The sequence below is a fragment of the Maylandia zebra genome, linkage group LG7 (assembly GCF_041146795.1).
Source record: "Maylandia zebra isolate NMK-2024a linkage group LG7, Mzebra_GT3a, whole genome shotgun sequence".
Classification (NCBI taxonomy): domain Eukaryota; kingdom Metazoa; phylum Chordata; class Actinopteri; order Cichliformes; family Cichlidae; genus Maylandia; species Maylandia zebra.
Window position 1 is genome coordinate 58,400,251 of NC_135173.1, and position 14,999 is coordinate 58,415,249.

At 38.7% G+C, this 14,999-nt stretch overlaps 2 protein-coding genes across 3 annotated transcripts in view; both read right to left on the bottom strand.

The window, feature by feature from the left end:
* Positions 1-12,236, bottom strand: part of slc38a9 (solute carrier family 38 member 9) — a 22,218-nt gene extending 9,982 nt beyond the window's left edge. Inside the window, exons 1-12 of one of the 2 annotated variants that reach the window (XM_004564682.2) lie at positions 12,121-12,236; positions 11,878-11,949; positions 9,742-9,885; positions 7,924-8,053; positions 5,698-5,816; positions 5,508-5,571; positions 5,237-5,330; positions 3,757-3,927; positions 3,231-3,290; positions 2,556-2,762; positions 1,660-1,767; positions 118-224 (exon numbers count right to left, since the gene is read on the bottom strand). In XM_004564682.2, coding sequence (XP_004564739.1) covers positions 118-224; positions 1,660-1,767; positions 2,556-2,762; positions 3,231-3,290; positions 3,757-3,927; positions 5,237-5,330; positions 5,508-5,571; positions 5,698-5,816; positions 7,924-8,053; positions 9,742-9,839 — 1,158 coding nt within the window. In that variant the 5' untranslated portion in view covers positions 9,840-9,885; positions 11,878-11,949; positions 12,121-12,236. Of the gene's footprint in view, positions 1-117; positions 225-1,659; positions 1,768-2,555; positions 2,763-3,230; positions 3,291-3,756; positions 3,928-5,236; positions 5,331-5,507; positions 5,572-5,697; positions 5,817-7,923; positions 8,054-9,741; positions 9,886-11,877 lie in introns of both variants that reach the window. The other variant, XM_024803336.2, reaches the window with a different exon arrangement.
* A 988-nt stretch (positions 12,237-13,224) lies between these two features.
* Positions 13,225-14,765, bottom strand: LOC143419729 (leukotriene B4 receptor 1-like). The gene has a single exon (XM_076887085.1). It carries the CDS (start codon positions 14,497-14,499, stop codon positions 13,648-13,650), a length of 852 nt encoding a protein of 283 aa, XP_076743200.1. The 5' UTR covers positions 14,500-14,765; the 3' UTR covers positions 13,225-13,647.
* Between the last annotated feature and the right edge of the window lie 234 nt (positions 14,766-14,999).

Below are 14,999 nucleotides of genomic sequence, written 5' to 3' on the forward strand. Positions count from 1 at the left end.
CTTAGATGCATCAGAATTAAAGCTTTTGATACTGAATTGTGTCATCTAAATTTACTTAGCAAAAAACAGATTTGAAGAGTACTAATATTTGGAAGAACATGGATAAATAACACTCACATTGTTCTTTTGGTCCTTGTTGTTCTTCATTAATGTGATGATGCAGTTGTGAATGAAGAAGGCCAGAGTGAGAACACCAGTGAGCTGAGGGAAGAGCAATCTGAACTCTGAAAGATCATAATTAAAACATAGATACATTCTTTAATGTAAAGAAACTGAGAACACACACAGACACACACACATCAGGCATAACATAACCATCTGCCTAATATTGTGTTGATCTGCCTTATGCTTTCAAAACAGCCCTCACCCATCAAGGCATGGACTCCACAAGACCCCTGAAAGTGTGCTGTGTTATTTAGCACCAAGATGTTAGCAACAGATTTTTCAACTGCTGCAAATTACAATGTGGGGCCTTCATGGATCGGACTTGGTTGTTCAACACATCACACAGATACTTGAATAAATTAAGATCTGGGGAATTTGGAAACCAAGTCAACACCTCAAACTTCTTGTTGTTCTCCTCAAACATTCCTGAAACATTTTAGCTTTGTGACAACGCACATTGTCCTGCTGAAAGCACCGCAGCAATCAAGGAATATAGTTTTTATGAAAGGGTACGCATGTTCTACAATGCTTAGGTAGGTGGTATGTATTAAAGTAACATCCACATGGATGGCAAGACCCAAGGTTTTCCAGCAGAACATCAGCCAAACCATCACACTGCCTCTGCTGGTTTACCTCCTGCCCATAGTTCATCCTGGTGGCAGAATGAAGCAACGCACATGTACCCGGCCATCCACATCAAAAAAAACATGATTCCTCAGATCAGGGCACCCCCTACCAGTGCTCCATGTCCTAGTTCTCAATCTCACATGCCCATTCTTGGCACTTTTGGCAGTGGACAGGTGTCAGTATGTGCACTCTGGCTGATCTGAGGATATGGCCCATATGCAGAAAACTGCAATGTACTGCGTATTCTAACACCTTTTTTATCAGAACTAGCATTACATTATTGAGCAATTAGAGCAACAGTAGCTCAACTGTTGGATCAAACCACATGGGCCAGCCATCCCTCCCCTTAGCACTAGTGAACCTTAGCTGCCCATGATCCTGTCACTCGTTCACCACTGGGCCACTTTTGATAAATACTGATTACTGCAGACCAACAACACCTCCACAAAAGATGCCGTTTTGGAGATGCTCTGACCAAGTCATGCAGCCATCACAATTTGGCCCTCATCAAATCTTGTCAAAATCCTTACATTTTCCCTTTTTTTCTGCTTCTTACATATCAGCTTTGAAGATAAAATGTTCACTTGCTCTGTCAGTGGTCATAATATGCCTTATTACATGGCTCCATGGGTGTACAGCCAATGGACCTCCGTTTTGCACCTCAATAATATAATATTTAGATTTTCAGCTGGTGTCATGACTTTTTGCACCTCCCTTTCTTCATGTGCTTTTTCCCTGTGTTATTTCATATTATTACACAATTTATGGACATCTTTGGTGTCATTTCTTTCAGTTATTACCAATATCTACATATACATCTACATTCCTGTTGAAAGACACTCAAAGAAGCATTAACACCAGTTTTACCTGGAACATAGAATTCTGTTTTGTCAAACCAGTGGAATTCCAGGTGAAAGCCTAGGCGGACAGCTTTGACAGTGACCAAAACAATCAGGTAGACCACTGATATGGTGCCTGTACAAAATGGATGAATGACATCAATACATTAATGGATGAATTGCTGATGCAACACAGAAAGCAGATTAATCAAGCCCCACAGTTAACAATGAATTGACGTATCTCTACTCTACATTAGAGTATGCTTATTTAACTAAGTACAAATGTTAAATAAAGGAAAACCATGATCAGTATTGCACTTCACCACTCATTCATCTTTGAGCAAATGTGAAATTCTTAATGAGAAGACACCAGTCTTAACTCCATGTCTACAAAGAAAAGGATCTAGCCATTTTTTCGAGCCTTCAGTCAAAATGATGTGACAAAAAGAATACATTTCTATGCTGGCCCCTTTTTAATCAAATGCCAACAGTGCATTGTAAAGAAATTCCAGTACCCTCTATATACGAAGCCCAAGTTTTCTGACTAATCTAAAACAATGCGACTGCCGTTGGTAAATAGAACGGTTCTTATGTAGCGCTTTTATACTCTACTCGAGCACTTAAAGTGCTTTATACTACAATATGCCTCCCCCACTCATAGAAGTTTTCTTCTAAGCTTCGGTACTTTCTATCTAACATTCATACACATCCTCACATTTCGATGGCTGCATTGAAGAGCAACCTGGGCTTATCTTGCTCAAGGATATTTTGGCATGCAGACTGGAGCAGCCAGGGATTGAAAGATAAATGAGTGGACAATGCTGAAAAAACTGAAAGCGTTTTTTTTTTCCATCTGGATAATCCTGATACATTCCCACCCAGGGTGGGGTCGCTGTGGCTCCAGTCAACCTCTTGATGTCTTACCCAGGAAAGTGAATCTTGCAAAGAAGGACGCTGAGCGGAAGCAGAGCAGTGGAAGAAGCAGAATGATGAGATAGAAGGGGACAGTGTTGGTTTTACTCCAGTAGCGTTCAAAAGGGTTCACATCGGACATATTTCCATTGTCACTGAGGAAAAGGGTGCTGATGGTGTTGTTCCCTCCAGGGTTAGTATTTGGGTAAGGGCAGATGACTGGTGAACAAATTAACAGAATATCAGCAAACACTGTTAATTAACTGGGTAACACAAAATTATAAAATGCACCAGATCAAAGGCATAAAGTACATCTTTGTTTTCAGTCACATGCTTTTCCAGTCTCCTTTTGCTTTTTGCCTAACCGCTGTCTGTTTGGTGGTCTTTGTGAGGAGGTTCACTAATATTATTTCATTTCAAACATTTTGCCTCTAGATTTAACCATCAGACATTCCCAGACTTTTATTCTAAAACTAATTCTAACTTTAATAAAAATCTGAAAACAGACTGGAAATATGGGCCAAAAAGCTTTAACTTTTACAATATTTAGTATGCAGGTGGTCTATGTCCTCTTTACAAAGCAGTAACTTTGTGATTCCCTGGATGTGAATTATTTACTTGGAATTTATAACCTTTTTTGAAAGGTATATGATAAAGCTGAAACTTTGCATACAGCAAGTGACTTACCTTTTTCTGAGCCATTGGTTTCCAACTCTGAATCTGACACATTGATATTGTGAACATGGTCTATGGACAGAGAAGAGGAAGCCATCGGTTAAGAGAAACGAGCCTTCTTGCAAAAGCCAAAAGCTTGATAAAGCAAATAATGAATTTACATCTTTCTGCACAATGTCTTTGTGTAATGCAAATGTCTTCTGTGCAAATTTCAGAGATCTTCTCAGTGTTTCTTGCCTTGAGTGGTAACTTCTGTGTATTTAAACAGAAATTGAAAAATAATGTAACAATATCTTTTAGATCATCCAATGGCTTAACCTCAGCGAAAAAAAAAGTTATTACAAACATCAGGCCCACTATGTGTCATATTAATTAAAGTTAATTAAAGCTTGCAGAGCTGTGAGTTTTGTTTTTGCTTAAAATGTTTCTGAAGTCACTGTGCTGCACATATGGTAACATAAACAAGGATTAACATGTCAAACAATAGTATAGAATGACATAATTCCACTCTTTTGCAGATAAAACCATTGTTTCTTACTGTAAATAAACTGCCCAGTGTTGAAGAGGAAGTTGGACATGAGTACCCAGTAGACTACCATAGCTCCAACAAGTGACACCATTGAGAACATCAAGCTGGACCACTGACCAACTTTTCCAAAATAGTACTGACAGACATCAGGGAATTCCCAGTCTGATGTGTCCACACAGGCTAGGAGAGCACAAAGAATAATTACAGAGGTAAATACTTGGTTCCCAAATATGACATTAATATATCACAAAAGCTTTTCCATAGTACACAGTGGTGACAAACGTGAACTTTATGAGCTAACATTCTTTTGCAAAGTCATTTAGTAAATGCAGCAGCATAAATTGTTTTTTTGATTCAGGAATAATGTTCGATAAGTTCAGTGTTAAGCTTCACCATTTTATTTAGGCTGAATTCATTTGTTCTGTACCTTCTGTCTTAACAATAACTTCTTGTAACTATGCCAAAAATATACCGGTGCAACCATGATCTAAAAGCAAGTGTTTAGATGTATTAACAACACTGCATATTCGCATGTAACAAGTAGTTAACTCATATTTATACAAATACACTTTTTTTTTTTTTTTTTAATCTCTCATTTCATCTAGTTATCAATTTCACTCAGGAGGAAATATCCTAGATATATGTACAAAGCAAGCAAAGAGCTTTTCAAGTTAAATTGATGGAATTTCTTTGACTCGCTGATACAGTCAGCATATTCCATGTCCACCTGCTAAGAGCAGACTTCAGTAAAGGTTTGAAACATTATAAGTAGGTAAGATGAAAGCTGTTGCTGCTGTCTTCAGGTCACGGAGTGTAAAAGCTTTTAAACTACAGTAGTAAGGAATACTCCATAGATCAGGCTCTGACTGATATTAAACAGAGCAAATACAGCAGTGACATTCCTGTACAGTGATCACCCAAAAATGTAACACTTTGCAGAAGACAGACTTGTCTTCATAAACTGCAACTTCTGATAAATCCCAATAAATACATTAGTTTTCATCATGCATTTTGGGGAATAAATTGCTCTATAGATCAGGTTCTGAATGATACTGGAACAAAACATTCTGTAAAATCTTTATGATGCAGACACTGGAAAAAAGTGTTGGGCAGAGAATAAGAGGGGAAAAACATTTAATTTTAAGTATAAACAGGTACTCTATTTTTTAAATTTATGGGTATAATTGTCTTTCTGGCCTGCAAATTATAAAGAGCATAATTAATCAGTTATGCTAAAGTGAATGACAACATATTAAAGAAATGCTAACAACAAAAAACATAACTGCTCTCTCACAAAGAACCCTATACAATGTGTATGTTGAGAATTTGCCATTAGCCTTAATTTTGCATACTAATATGGAATGAAAAATATTTTTCTAGCATTTGAGATCTGAAACAAGCCATTGTGAACTAGGTACTATTGTAAACTTTTTGAAAGCTGTTAGTATTGGTCTATTAATCCCAAACCTAGTTTGTAAAAATTACTTACGTATTGACTTTGGTGATTTGAGGACAATATAACAACAATACAGCATCAGCAGGCCTATGAAGATGACAATGAAGACTCCAAGGGTGAAACCAGCCTGAAATAAAGTCAAAATTGTATATTTATTTTGAGCTTTTGGCCTCTACACTAACCTTTATTTGAACAAAGTTCTCAAACAAAGGTTTTTTTTGTTGTTTTTTTTGTTTTTAATGTGATTTTAGGTGTGGTTTTGAATGAGCTGAAAACATCAAGTATGTAAACTGAATCACATCACCTGCTTTATACCCCAAGGCATGCTGAGTATAGATGTGCCCATCATTGTGTTCCATATAGCAAATCTGGGACAAGAAAAATAAATAAATAAATCAAAGCAGTTAAATGCATCCAGTTAAGTACAAAGAAAGCATGTAGCTTTCACATGCTTTGTGCAGTGGATTTCACATTTTACTACTGCTAGGGCTTACATGGTGATGATACTGGGGTTTTTAGAGGTATGATCACTGCCTGGGACCTTGAAAGCTGTTCCCAGTGGACTATAGATGTAGATCTCATCTGGCTGGGGAATCACGTGATCTGGAGGACTCTAGGGAGGAAAAATGGAGAGGTGAAGGTAAAGATTTCAGAAAAGTGCATGTCATGACGTCTTAGAATTACAAAGATAACTTTAATAGCATTCCCCCTATTAAGGTAGGTTTGCTTCATTTTCAGATCTTCAGTTTGTAATTCAGTGTTACTACAAAACTTTGAAAAGAAGAAGATTAGGAGGTAGCTGATAACCCCTTAGAATCTGAAGTTATAACCATGTAGCAATAACTTTTTTTTTCTGTGAGAATTCATGAAATGAAAAGCAACTATGTGCTAACATATCCAGTGGATGGAAACATAATTGCAATAGAAAGGCAAATTAAAATTATTTTAAGTAAAAATAAAAACAGATGACAAGAGAAACAACAATACAGATGCTTTGACACAGGTGCACTGCATGGGACAACCAGGGCTTAAAGTGGATCTTGGCAGGTGGGAGAATCCCAAGATCTGATGTAGCAGTGCAGCAGGAAAAATGACTCACCTCAAAATGAACAAGTAGCTTTGTACTCTGAGCTCTGGTAGTTTTTACAGATCTGTTTTCTTTTTGGACAGGCTATGTGATCAATTGACCTGTACTGCCTCTATGGCTCTGAGGCAGCTTTTTGTGGATTTAGCCAACTGGATTTTCCAATACATTCTGACATGTTACATGCCCTATTGATCTATCATGGCTTCCTTCCAAAAATTTGGAACTTTAAAAGCATTAGTTAAGGTTATCAGCTTAAACTTAGGACTTCTTTCAAGTAATATAAATTATTACAGTCCATAATACCAATTTATATAGCCTGAGATCGATCACTGATCAAAGACGACTGATCAATGGTCATGAGTACCATTTACAATACTGTGATTGCAGCCATTCTCCAACTCTGTGAATGGTACTCATGGCAATTGATCAGTGGTCTTTGATCAGTGGTCATGACAATTTGCATATTAACTATCAAGGAACTGACCTCACACCATATTGTTCATTAAATGGGCTGGTTTAAGTTATTGTGCAAATACACTGTTTATAAGGTTGGGGAAACCTGCAGTCAGCTTAGACCAAAGAAGTCACTTGGATGAGTGGCGAAACCTTTCTCCCACTGAATACGCTACGTCCAGATGAGCATAAATTAAACCCCAAAAGGTTGATTATCTAGTGCCTTCAAAAAACATTTTATTAACTGGTGACCTGTCCAGAGTATATATACCCTGTCTCTTATGGCAGCTGGGATAAGCTTCAGTGCCCTGTGGCCCTAATTTGTATAAGCAAAGATTGATAAATGGATGGATATTTCAGCTACAAAATACTGTTACTTGCTAGAAAAAAAATCAGACCGCTAAGTACAATGAAAACATATTTACTGAGCTCTTTTAGAAGCGTAACACAGTATATGGCATTACCTGTGTCTTCCAAAGAAAAACAACTTTGCTTACACTCAGTGCCCTTTTGTACAGCTAGATGCTAAAGGTAATCTATAATTTTATGCAGATAGGAGTAATCTCTTTCACGGTGACAGTGCTCAAAATTAGGGCTGTATGGAGGAACTAATAGCTAGTATTAAAATTACACAAGTTATTTCAAGTTAATTTCATAAATGTTTTGGGCAAATGTGTTAACACCATTTTGGATTAACACGTTTGCCATTGTTGGAAAACCACTAGCATTTATGTGAATTTTCTTTAACTTCCTGAAGTTTTTATTTCAATTTCTGTTAGACAGTGAATACAAGGATTCTTATATGTGTCTATGTGCCAGTCAGTTTTTTGTGACTACATACTCATCCATGAAAACTTTAAATTAGGAATCCCTACTACATCACGCGGTCACCAGCTCTCCATGCCTGTGTCTACAACAAAGAATAATCAAGGCTTTCTAAAGGCTTTCATGCCAAAATGCAGTTTTTTTGGATTAAAGCCATGCAATGAATAAATGCTTTTAAAATTGTATTTAATAATATTGAATTTGTCACCAATCTGTTGGTCAAAACATGTTATAAGCTTTATGTTGCTACTGTGTTTTGTTTTGGGGGTTTTTAAGTGGTTTGCACTTGGCAAATTTTTTGCCCAGAAGCTATGGTTGTGATGCATTCATGGTTGTGACAATAAACTCGACTTACCAATTGTCGATCAGAAGACCCCATGAGTCTGCTGTAGTAGTGTAATCTGCTGTTGAGTACAGCAGCCTCCGCAGATACTGTCTCTTGAGGGCCATCATTTATAATGTTCTTGCGTTCCACATGGAAAGGCCTGGAAGATGTCAATAAAAATCATGCATTTTTCAAGTCACGTAAAAACACATAACTTCTTTGATTTCACTGCATACAGTAAGGATTTGCACAATTTACATTTTTTATATTATTTAAAGTATAATATGTTACAATCAGATGAGGCCTTATAAACAGTTTCACACAAAAGTGAATACACACCCCACATTTTTGTAAATATTTTGTTATATCTTTTCATGGGACAACATTGAAGATATGGCACTTTGATACAATGTAAAGTAGTCAGTGCACAGCTTGAAACAGTGTAAACTTGCTGTCCTCTCTAAATAACTCAAGACACCTTCATTATTGAATAAACCTCTGGCAACAAAAGTGAGTACACTCCTAAGTGCACTCACACTTGCATTGGAGTCACACTGGGTTAAATATGTACACTTGGGTTTTAAGGGGTATTTATTATTTTCTTCTTTTTTTTGGGTTGTATGGAAGCCCCAAACGCAATTTCATTGTTCTTGACAATGACAATAAATAAATAAATAAATAAATAAATACTAAATACTAAATACTCTCTCATACTGGTCACTGGAAGTCTAACAAGGCACATCATGGCAAAGAATTCTATGAGGATCTGAAAAAAAGAATTGTTACTCTACATAAAGATGGCCTAGGCTATAAGAATATTGCCAACACCCTGAAACTGAGCTGCAGCATACTGGTCAAGACCATACAGTAGTTTGACGGAACAGGTTCCATTCAGAACAACCTCGCTATTGTCGACCAAAGAAGTTGAGTGCACGTGGGATGTCATTGTTTGGGGCTGCATGAGTGCTGCTGGCACTGGGGGGCTACAGTAAATTGAGGTAACTATGAATGCCAACATGTCCTGTGACATACTGAAGCAGAGCATGATCCCCTCCCTTCAGAAACTGGGCCATAGGACAGTGTTCCAATATGATAACAACCCCAAACACACCTCCAAAAAGACCAGTGCCTTGCTATATAAACTCAGGGTAAAGGCACTTGGCTGGCCAAGCATCCACCAGCTCCATGATGTCATCATGGAGGAGTGCAAGAGGAATCTAGTGGGACCCTGTGAAGCTCTAGTGAACTCCATGCCCAGAGTTAAGGCAGTGTTGGAAAATAATGGTTGCCACACAAAATATTGACACTTTGGAGACAGTTTGGACATTTTCACTTAGGGGTGTACTCCCTTTTGTTGCCAGCAGTTTAGACATTAATGGCTGTATGTTGAGTTATTTTTAGGTGTCAGCATTTTTACACTGTTATACAAGCTGTACACTGACTAATTTACATTGTATCAAAGTGTCTTATTGCCAATGTTGTCCCATGAAAAGACATAATAAAATTTCAACAAAAATGTGAGGGGTGTACTCACTTTTGTGACACACTGTAGCTTGACTAAGAAAATTCATGCATTAAAGCATGAATATTTGAGATTTGAGAGGTTCTAATCATTGTGTGAACTGGATTAAAACTCACTAACACAGGAAATGGTGCTAGGAAAATGAAGTACTCACACATCTCACAACTAACATCTTAGTATTTGCTTGCTAAGTGAATTCCAAGAAGTCAAGGTAATAAAGCACCTTGTTTATTATCTAGCAATGAAATGAACAACATGAACCTATGGCATGTGACAGGCAGGAGAGAAACTGATTCATACTTTGTACTGATTAGCACAGCATTTACCTTTTAGTTCTCAAGTCTAGCGAATTTGTGGAGTCTCTTTGCAAGTAGTCCTCTCCAGTCTGCTCTGAACTCAGCAAAGGCCTGGAGTCATCCTCCATGATTCTACTGACTTGCAGCTCTAGCTTCTCAACAGGTGTCACCTAACTGGAAGCATACATGTTACAAAATCTAAACACATACAACCACAGCAAACATAAGATATTGTTTAGTACAATTGTTTGTTTAATTGTGTGCAGATCAACATTTTTCAAGGTAATTTTTGAATGTGTGGGTTTATATTCCAGATGTGCTTACTTCACCATTTTGTAAAAATTAACCCGTATTAAAGTAATCCAGTGCAAAAAATAACTATTGATAGTTCATTTGGCAAATGTCATTTTCACAACTGTCAAAAAAAAACGGTTTTAAGCAAGGCTCATGTTGCTGCAAGGATGTAACTTGGCTTAACACAGTAGCTAGTCCCATTAGGATCCCTCTTCCTTTGGGCTGTCAAAAGTCTGTTAATTTTAAAGCTTTGAAAGCCGAGTACCCGCAAGAGCGTGAATCTGCTGCAGCACAGCATTGCCAATGCTATGAACTGCAAACGCCTGTAGAGTGAAGATTGCTGTAAAGGTCATTAGGAATCCACTGCCCTCTCTGCAGAGGATCAACTATCAAAAAACCCACACAACCCTCGACAAAGTCTGTTCACACTTCTACCCTGAGGCTGCAGGTATAGAAGTGTGAAATCTAGGACCTGTAAACAAAAGAACTCAATGCCATTAGACTCCAAAACACATGACAGGAGTTTATAACCTCAGATTACCTCAATCTACATTCCTGCACACTCAATCGCATTCTCACAGCTGTCTTGAACACCAACTGCTGTCTGCTGCACATACAACTGATGTAGTATAAATATGTACATAGCTTTTAAAGCTCTTTTTTTTTTTAAATCTGCTGTGTGTTGTGTATCTCAGTACTGTGCATTTGACAAAATTTTTAAACCTGAAACTCATCTCCTTCCTTATTTCTCTTTTGAATAAAGAGACAAATGAGGAAGAAGCTTCAAAGCCATTCAAGGCTTCAACATACAACAGCTATATAAAACTTCTGAGCCACTCCACAATTCTTCATATTTTGCTTCCAATGATCCAGATGTTCTTTGAGCAATAACTCTCCAGGCTTTCTGAAAGTCTTTCAAAGTTTCTCTTCTGGTGTTGGCTGCATTTTCACTCACTTTTAATTCAATACTAGTACCTGGCCTTTCTCAGAGGAATGTCTTTTTGTTGTTTGTTAAGCCACTTAACATTGTCCTATGAATCATCCCATTAAAAAAGCACCTAACTCAAGGGACGAGCCAGTGGAAGGATCATTATCAAGAAGCCATTCAGTAAAGCCTACGGGAAGGCCAACATACACAAAACCCACATGAAAAATAAGTGACAACAGGTCTTGTGGGTTAATGAATCCGAATTTCAGGTTCAATTAATTTTTACTTTACACAAAATGAGTGAGTGAGCTCATAAACTCAGCAGAAAGTAGTATTCATATAAACTTCTAGAGGACATAAAGTCTCCTTGGAACCACATATATTGCCATCTGATGGTATTCCCAGAGCACAGACCTCACAGAAGCAGTGCAGGATGTCTTAAAAGAATGGAATAAAAGGCAGCTGACATCCAAAGACGAGCTTTGGAATGTGTTTTCATACCAAATATCAATTTTCAAGCTTTTTAGAATTGTATAATTTCTGTTTTACATTAAATCACCACACTTATTTCACATTTTCTTAGGAAGAGCTTTTTGTTCTGCCTTTAGCGACTTAACCTCATAGACATAGTTCCGCCATGCACGTGACAACACAAATATTTCTCTGGACAAAGTAACAAGTCGATACTGAGATATAATAATCCATAGTGAATTCCTACCGAAACCATATTTCTACACAGATACGTACTTTTTACGTAAATTTTAAAGATTCTTATACTCAAAGTCACGTACAGTAAAGCTCAGACACTTTAAACACCTTAACGAGAGAACCTGCTGAGTGTACAACAAAGGCTGGTAGTTGAATGGCAACGTTTCGTATCTAAAAATCTCTTTTTTTAAAAAAAGATGTGATGCTAGGCTTGCAGGCTTCTTTGTAGAACTCACAGTCTGCAGTGAAGTGTCCTCTCCTCGGGTCTTCAGCTCATCTCAGTTCTGCTGTCTCTGCTATTGTTTCACCTCGAAAGTTGAAGTGAAATCAAATATCAACACAGTTGTTATTCATTTTTAAGTCTAATACCACCGGTGACATCAGCTAAATATTATTCCGAAAAGAAATAATAATTAATTAATAATTATACACGACTAATGAGCCGAGCAACGGCGTAGAGGAAGAAGAACTTAATTTACAAATACTCAGCAGTCTTCCAACTGGGTTTAGTGTGTTGGTTTTCTTCCTGTTCCTCTTCTTCTTCGTGTGTATTTAGGCCGGACGAACGCTATGCCGCCCTCCACCTTCCTCCTCTTCTTCTTCTTCTTCTACCGTTAGGGGTCGCCACATATTTTCTACCGTGGTGCACCACGTTTCTGGACTTCTGATGCGACATAAACCATTTAATGTTTGCTTATAAATTTTCCAAACAGTTTGCCAAGCCTGGTTATGCCCAGCATTCAGGTACCATCAGTTGGGTGAAGGTGTAATGAGTAATTAAATCTGATTCTCAGTTTAATAAATAATATCAAGCAATTCAAACTTTCATGTGCTTCAGTCTGTATTGCTTCCAGTTATTGTCTATGAGAACTGGGCCATTTAAGGTTTGAGCATGACAACTCTTTAGAAGTTAATGGCCAGTGACTGCAAATAATTGCTGTCGCAACAGAACTTGAAATTTAGCACTTGATTTTGGTCAGATTGGTCTGAGGCCAGGAAAATGTCTCATTTTGACACTGCCCCAGGAAACTACATGGTAAATGGAAAAGGACTTTTACAGATTTACTAGAAAGAGCAATGGAGATGGAAAGGCTGTGCATCAGGTTAGAATGATTAAGAATAAGAAGATAGAGAAGGCGGGATAGTGGAAAGCTGTCAAGGCTCTCTGTGTGGCAGGTGGAGTAGGACCCACATGCAAGACTCTAAAACAGAGAAGGTAAACTAAGAGGTGGCTTTATTGGTATATGTGTGTGTGTGCGTGTGTGTGTGTGCGTGTGTGTGTGTGCGTGCGTGCTTGTGTGTGCCTTTACTTTTCTAATGCATATTACAGACTGTAACACCTGCATATGTGTAAAATGACAAATGGCCACCCCATTTGATTTCCATGCCACCCTCAGAAAACCTATGTAGATCCGCTCCTGGTTAACTTTGAGGTTGGCAACGCTAAGCTTCATAGTGATGAGTGCATGCATCAAGCATAAAGAGCAAAACCCTGTATAGGTGGGTGTGTAACTGTAAGAAAAATCACGTGACCTATTCAGCTGATGTGTCGTACAGCAGTGAGAATTGTGTTTATTGGGAAGTGCAAGTTTCAACATAGTTGTATTCATGCTGAGAGGAGCTCGCCATCACCCGCTGTACAATGAAAAGATAAATTGGGGACATTTTCTCCAGTCTGGGGTAATTTAACCCTGCATTTTCCCCTCACATACACAAGTATGCCCAATGTCACAAGCACTTATTTCCTAGAAACAAAACTTGCACTTTGATTTTCTCTTACTTTTTTAGTTATACTTCTTTGCAAACATGTTTTTTGTAAATTCTGCATTTTACATCATTTGACATACTGTATTTGTATTGGGTATGAAAAAATCGGAATAAATGAGCCATTAATCAACATGTCAACACAGTCTCAACACAATAAAGGCAATGCGCCACACACTCCATGAGCATCCTGTACCCATCACTGTTTTCTGTTCCAGAACAGCTGATCAGAGTAAGTTCAATTAAATGCCAAATGCAACCACGACATTGGCGATCAGGATGGTGGACTTGCGTTTGGATTTGAGAGTCATCCGAGTAATCCGGCTGCAGAGGCAGCCATAGCAGACCACAAGGATGGAGAAGGGTATTATGTAGCCAACCAGTGTCTCTAACAAGACACACACCAGTTCCTGGGTCACCGAAGTATATTCACGGTACAGGCAGCTATCCTTACCAGAATCTTTGTCAACAATCTGAGTTGGGATGACAGGTATGCTGAACAAGAGTGCTGCAATCCACAGAACCAGCAGTACTTTATTTAGAGCTTGTTTCCTCTTCCAGTGAGCTGAAGCAAAGGGATATCGCACAGCCACAAAACGCTCCACGCTCATGAGGGTGATGAGGAAAACGCTGCTGTACATACACGTGTTGATCATGAACACCATGGCTTTGCAAGATACCACCCCAAATATCCAGGAGTGGGCCAGAGAGTAGATCCACAGAGGCAGGGTGATGAGGACAAGCAGGTCCGCAACAGCCAGGTGTAGAATAATCACCACTGTGTGAGAGCGCTTTTCAACATGTCTCAGGATGGTCCAGATCACCAGCAGGTTCCCAGGAGCTCCAGCCAGGAAGGACAAACCAAGGATCACACACGACACCACTGTCCCACCATCAAACTCTGAAGGGGCCATTTCCTCTTGAGAAGACAGCTGCGCATCATCAGAAATGGATGACAGATGGCAAGAAAGCGCTCCACGCTCATAACAGTGATCAAGAAGATGCTGCTGAACATGCACACAGTCACAGTGTACACTAAGGTCTTTCACAATACTGCTCCAAACACCCAAGTGTGAACTAGAGAGTAGATCCATAGAGGCAGGGTGATGAGAACCAGCAGGTCTGCAACAGCCAAGTGCAGAATGATCACCACAGTATGGGAGCGCTGCTTGACGTGTCTCAGGATGGTCCAGATCACCAGCACGTTCCCAGGAGCTCCAACCAGGAAGGACAAACCGAGGATCACACACGCCACTGCTGTGCTGCCATCAAACTCCTCTGAAAGAGACAACTCAACTGAATGGTTCATGCTGCAATTTGATGTGCTCGAAGTGATTTCGGCATCAAGAGCAAAATAAGTGCTGTAAAAGCAGGATTCATTTCCTCTTATAGTTAAATTGAACAGAAACTAAAATGTTTGAAAAAAAAAAAAAAAAAAAAAAAAAAGTTCAATCAATTCAATGTGGAATCTGCTTCCTGGTTACAGCCCCAGAGAGGAACAGATAAACCAAAAATGACAAATGTTAAAGGAAGAAAACTGAGACAGAAGACACGATCATGAGGCAGGACAAAAAAAAGGACAAGGGGCAGAGTT

Excerpts from the sequence above, each read along its gene's own strand:
- LOC143419729 (XM_076887085.1), bottom strand. The coding sequence starts at position 14,499 with ATGGATCTACTCTCTAGTTCACACTTGGGTGTTTGGAGCAGTATTGTG.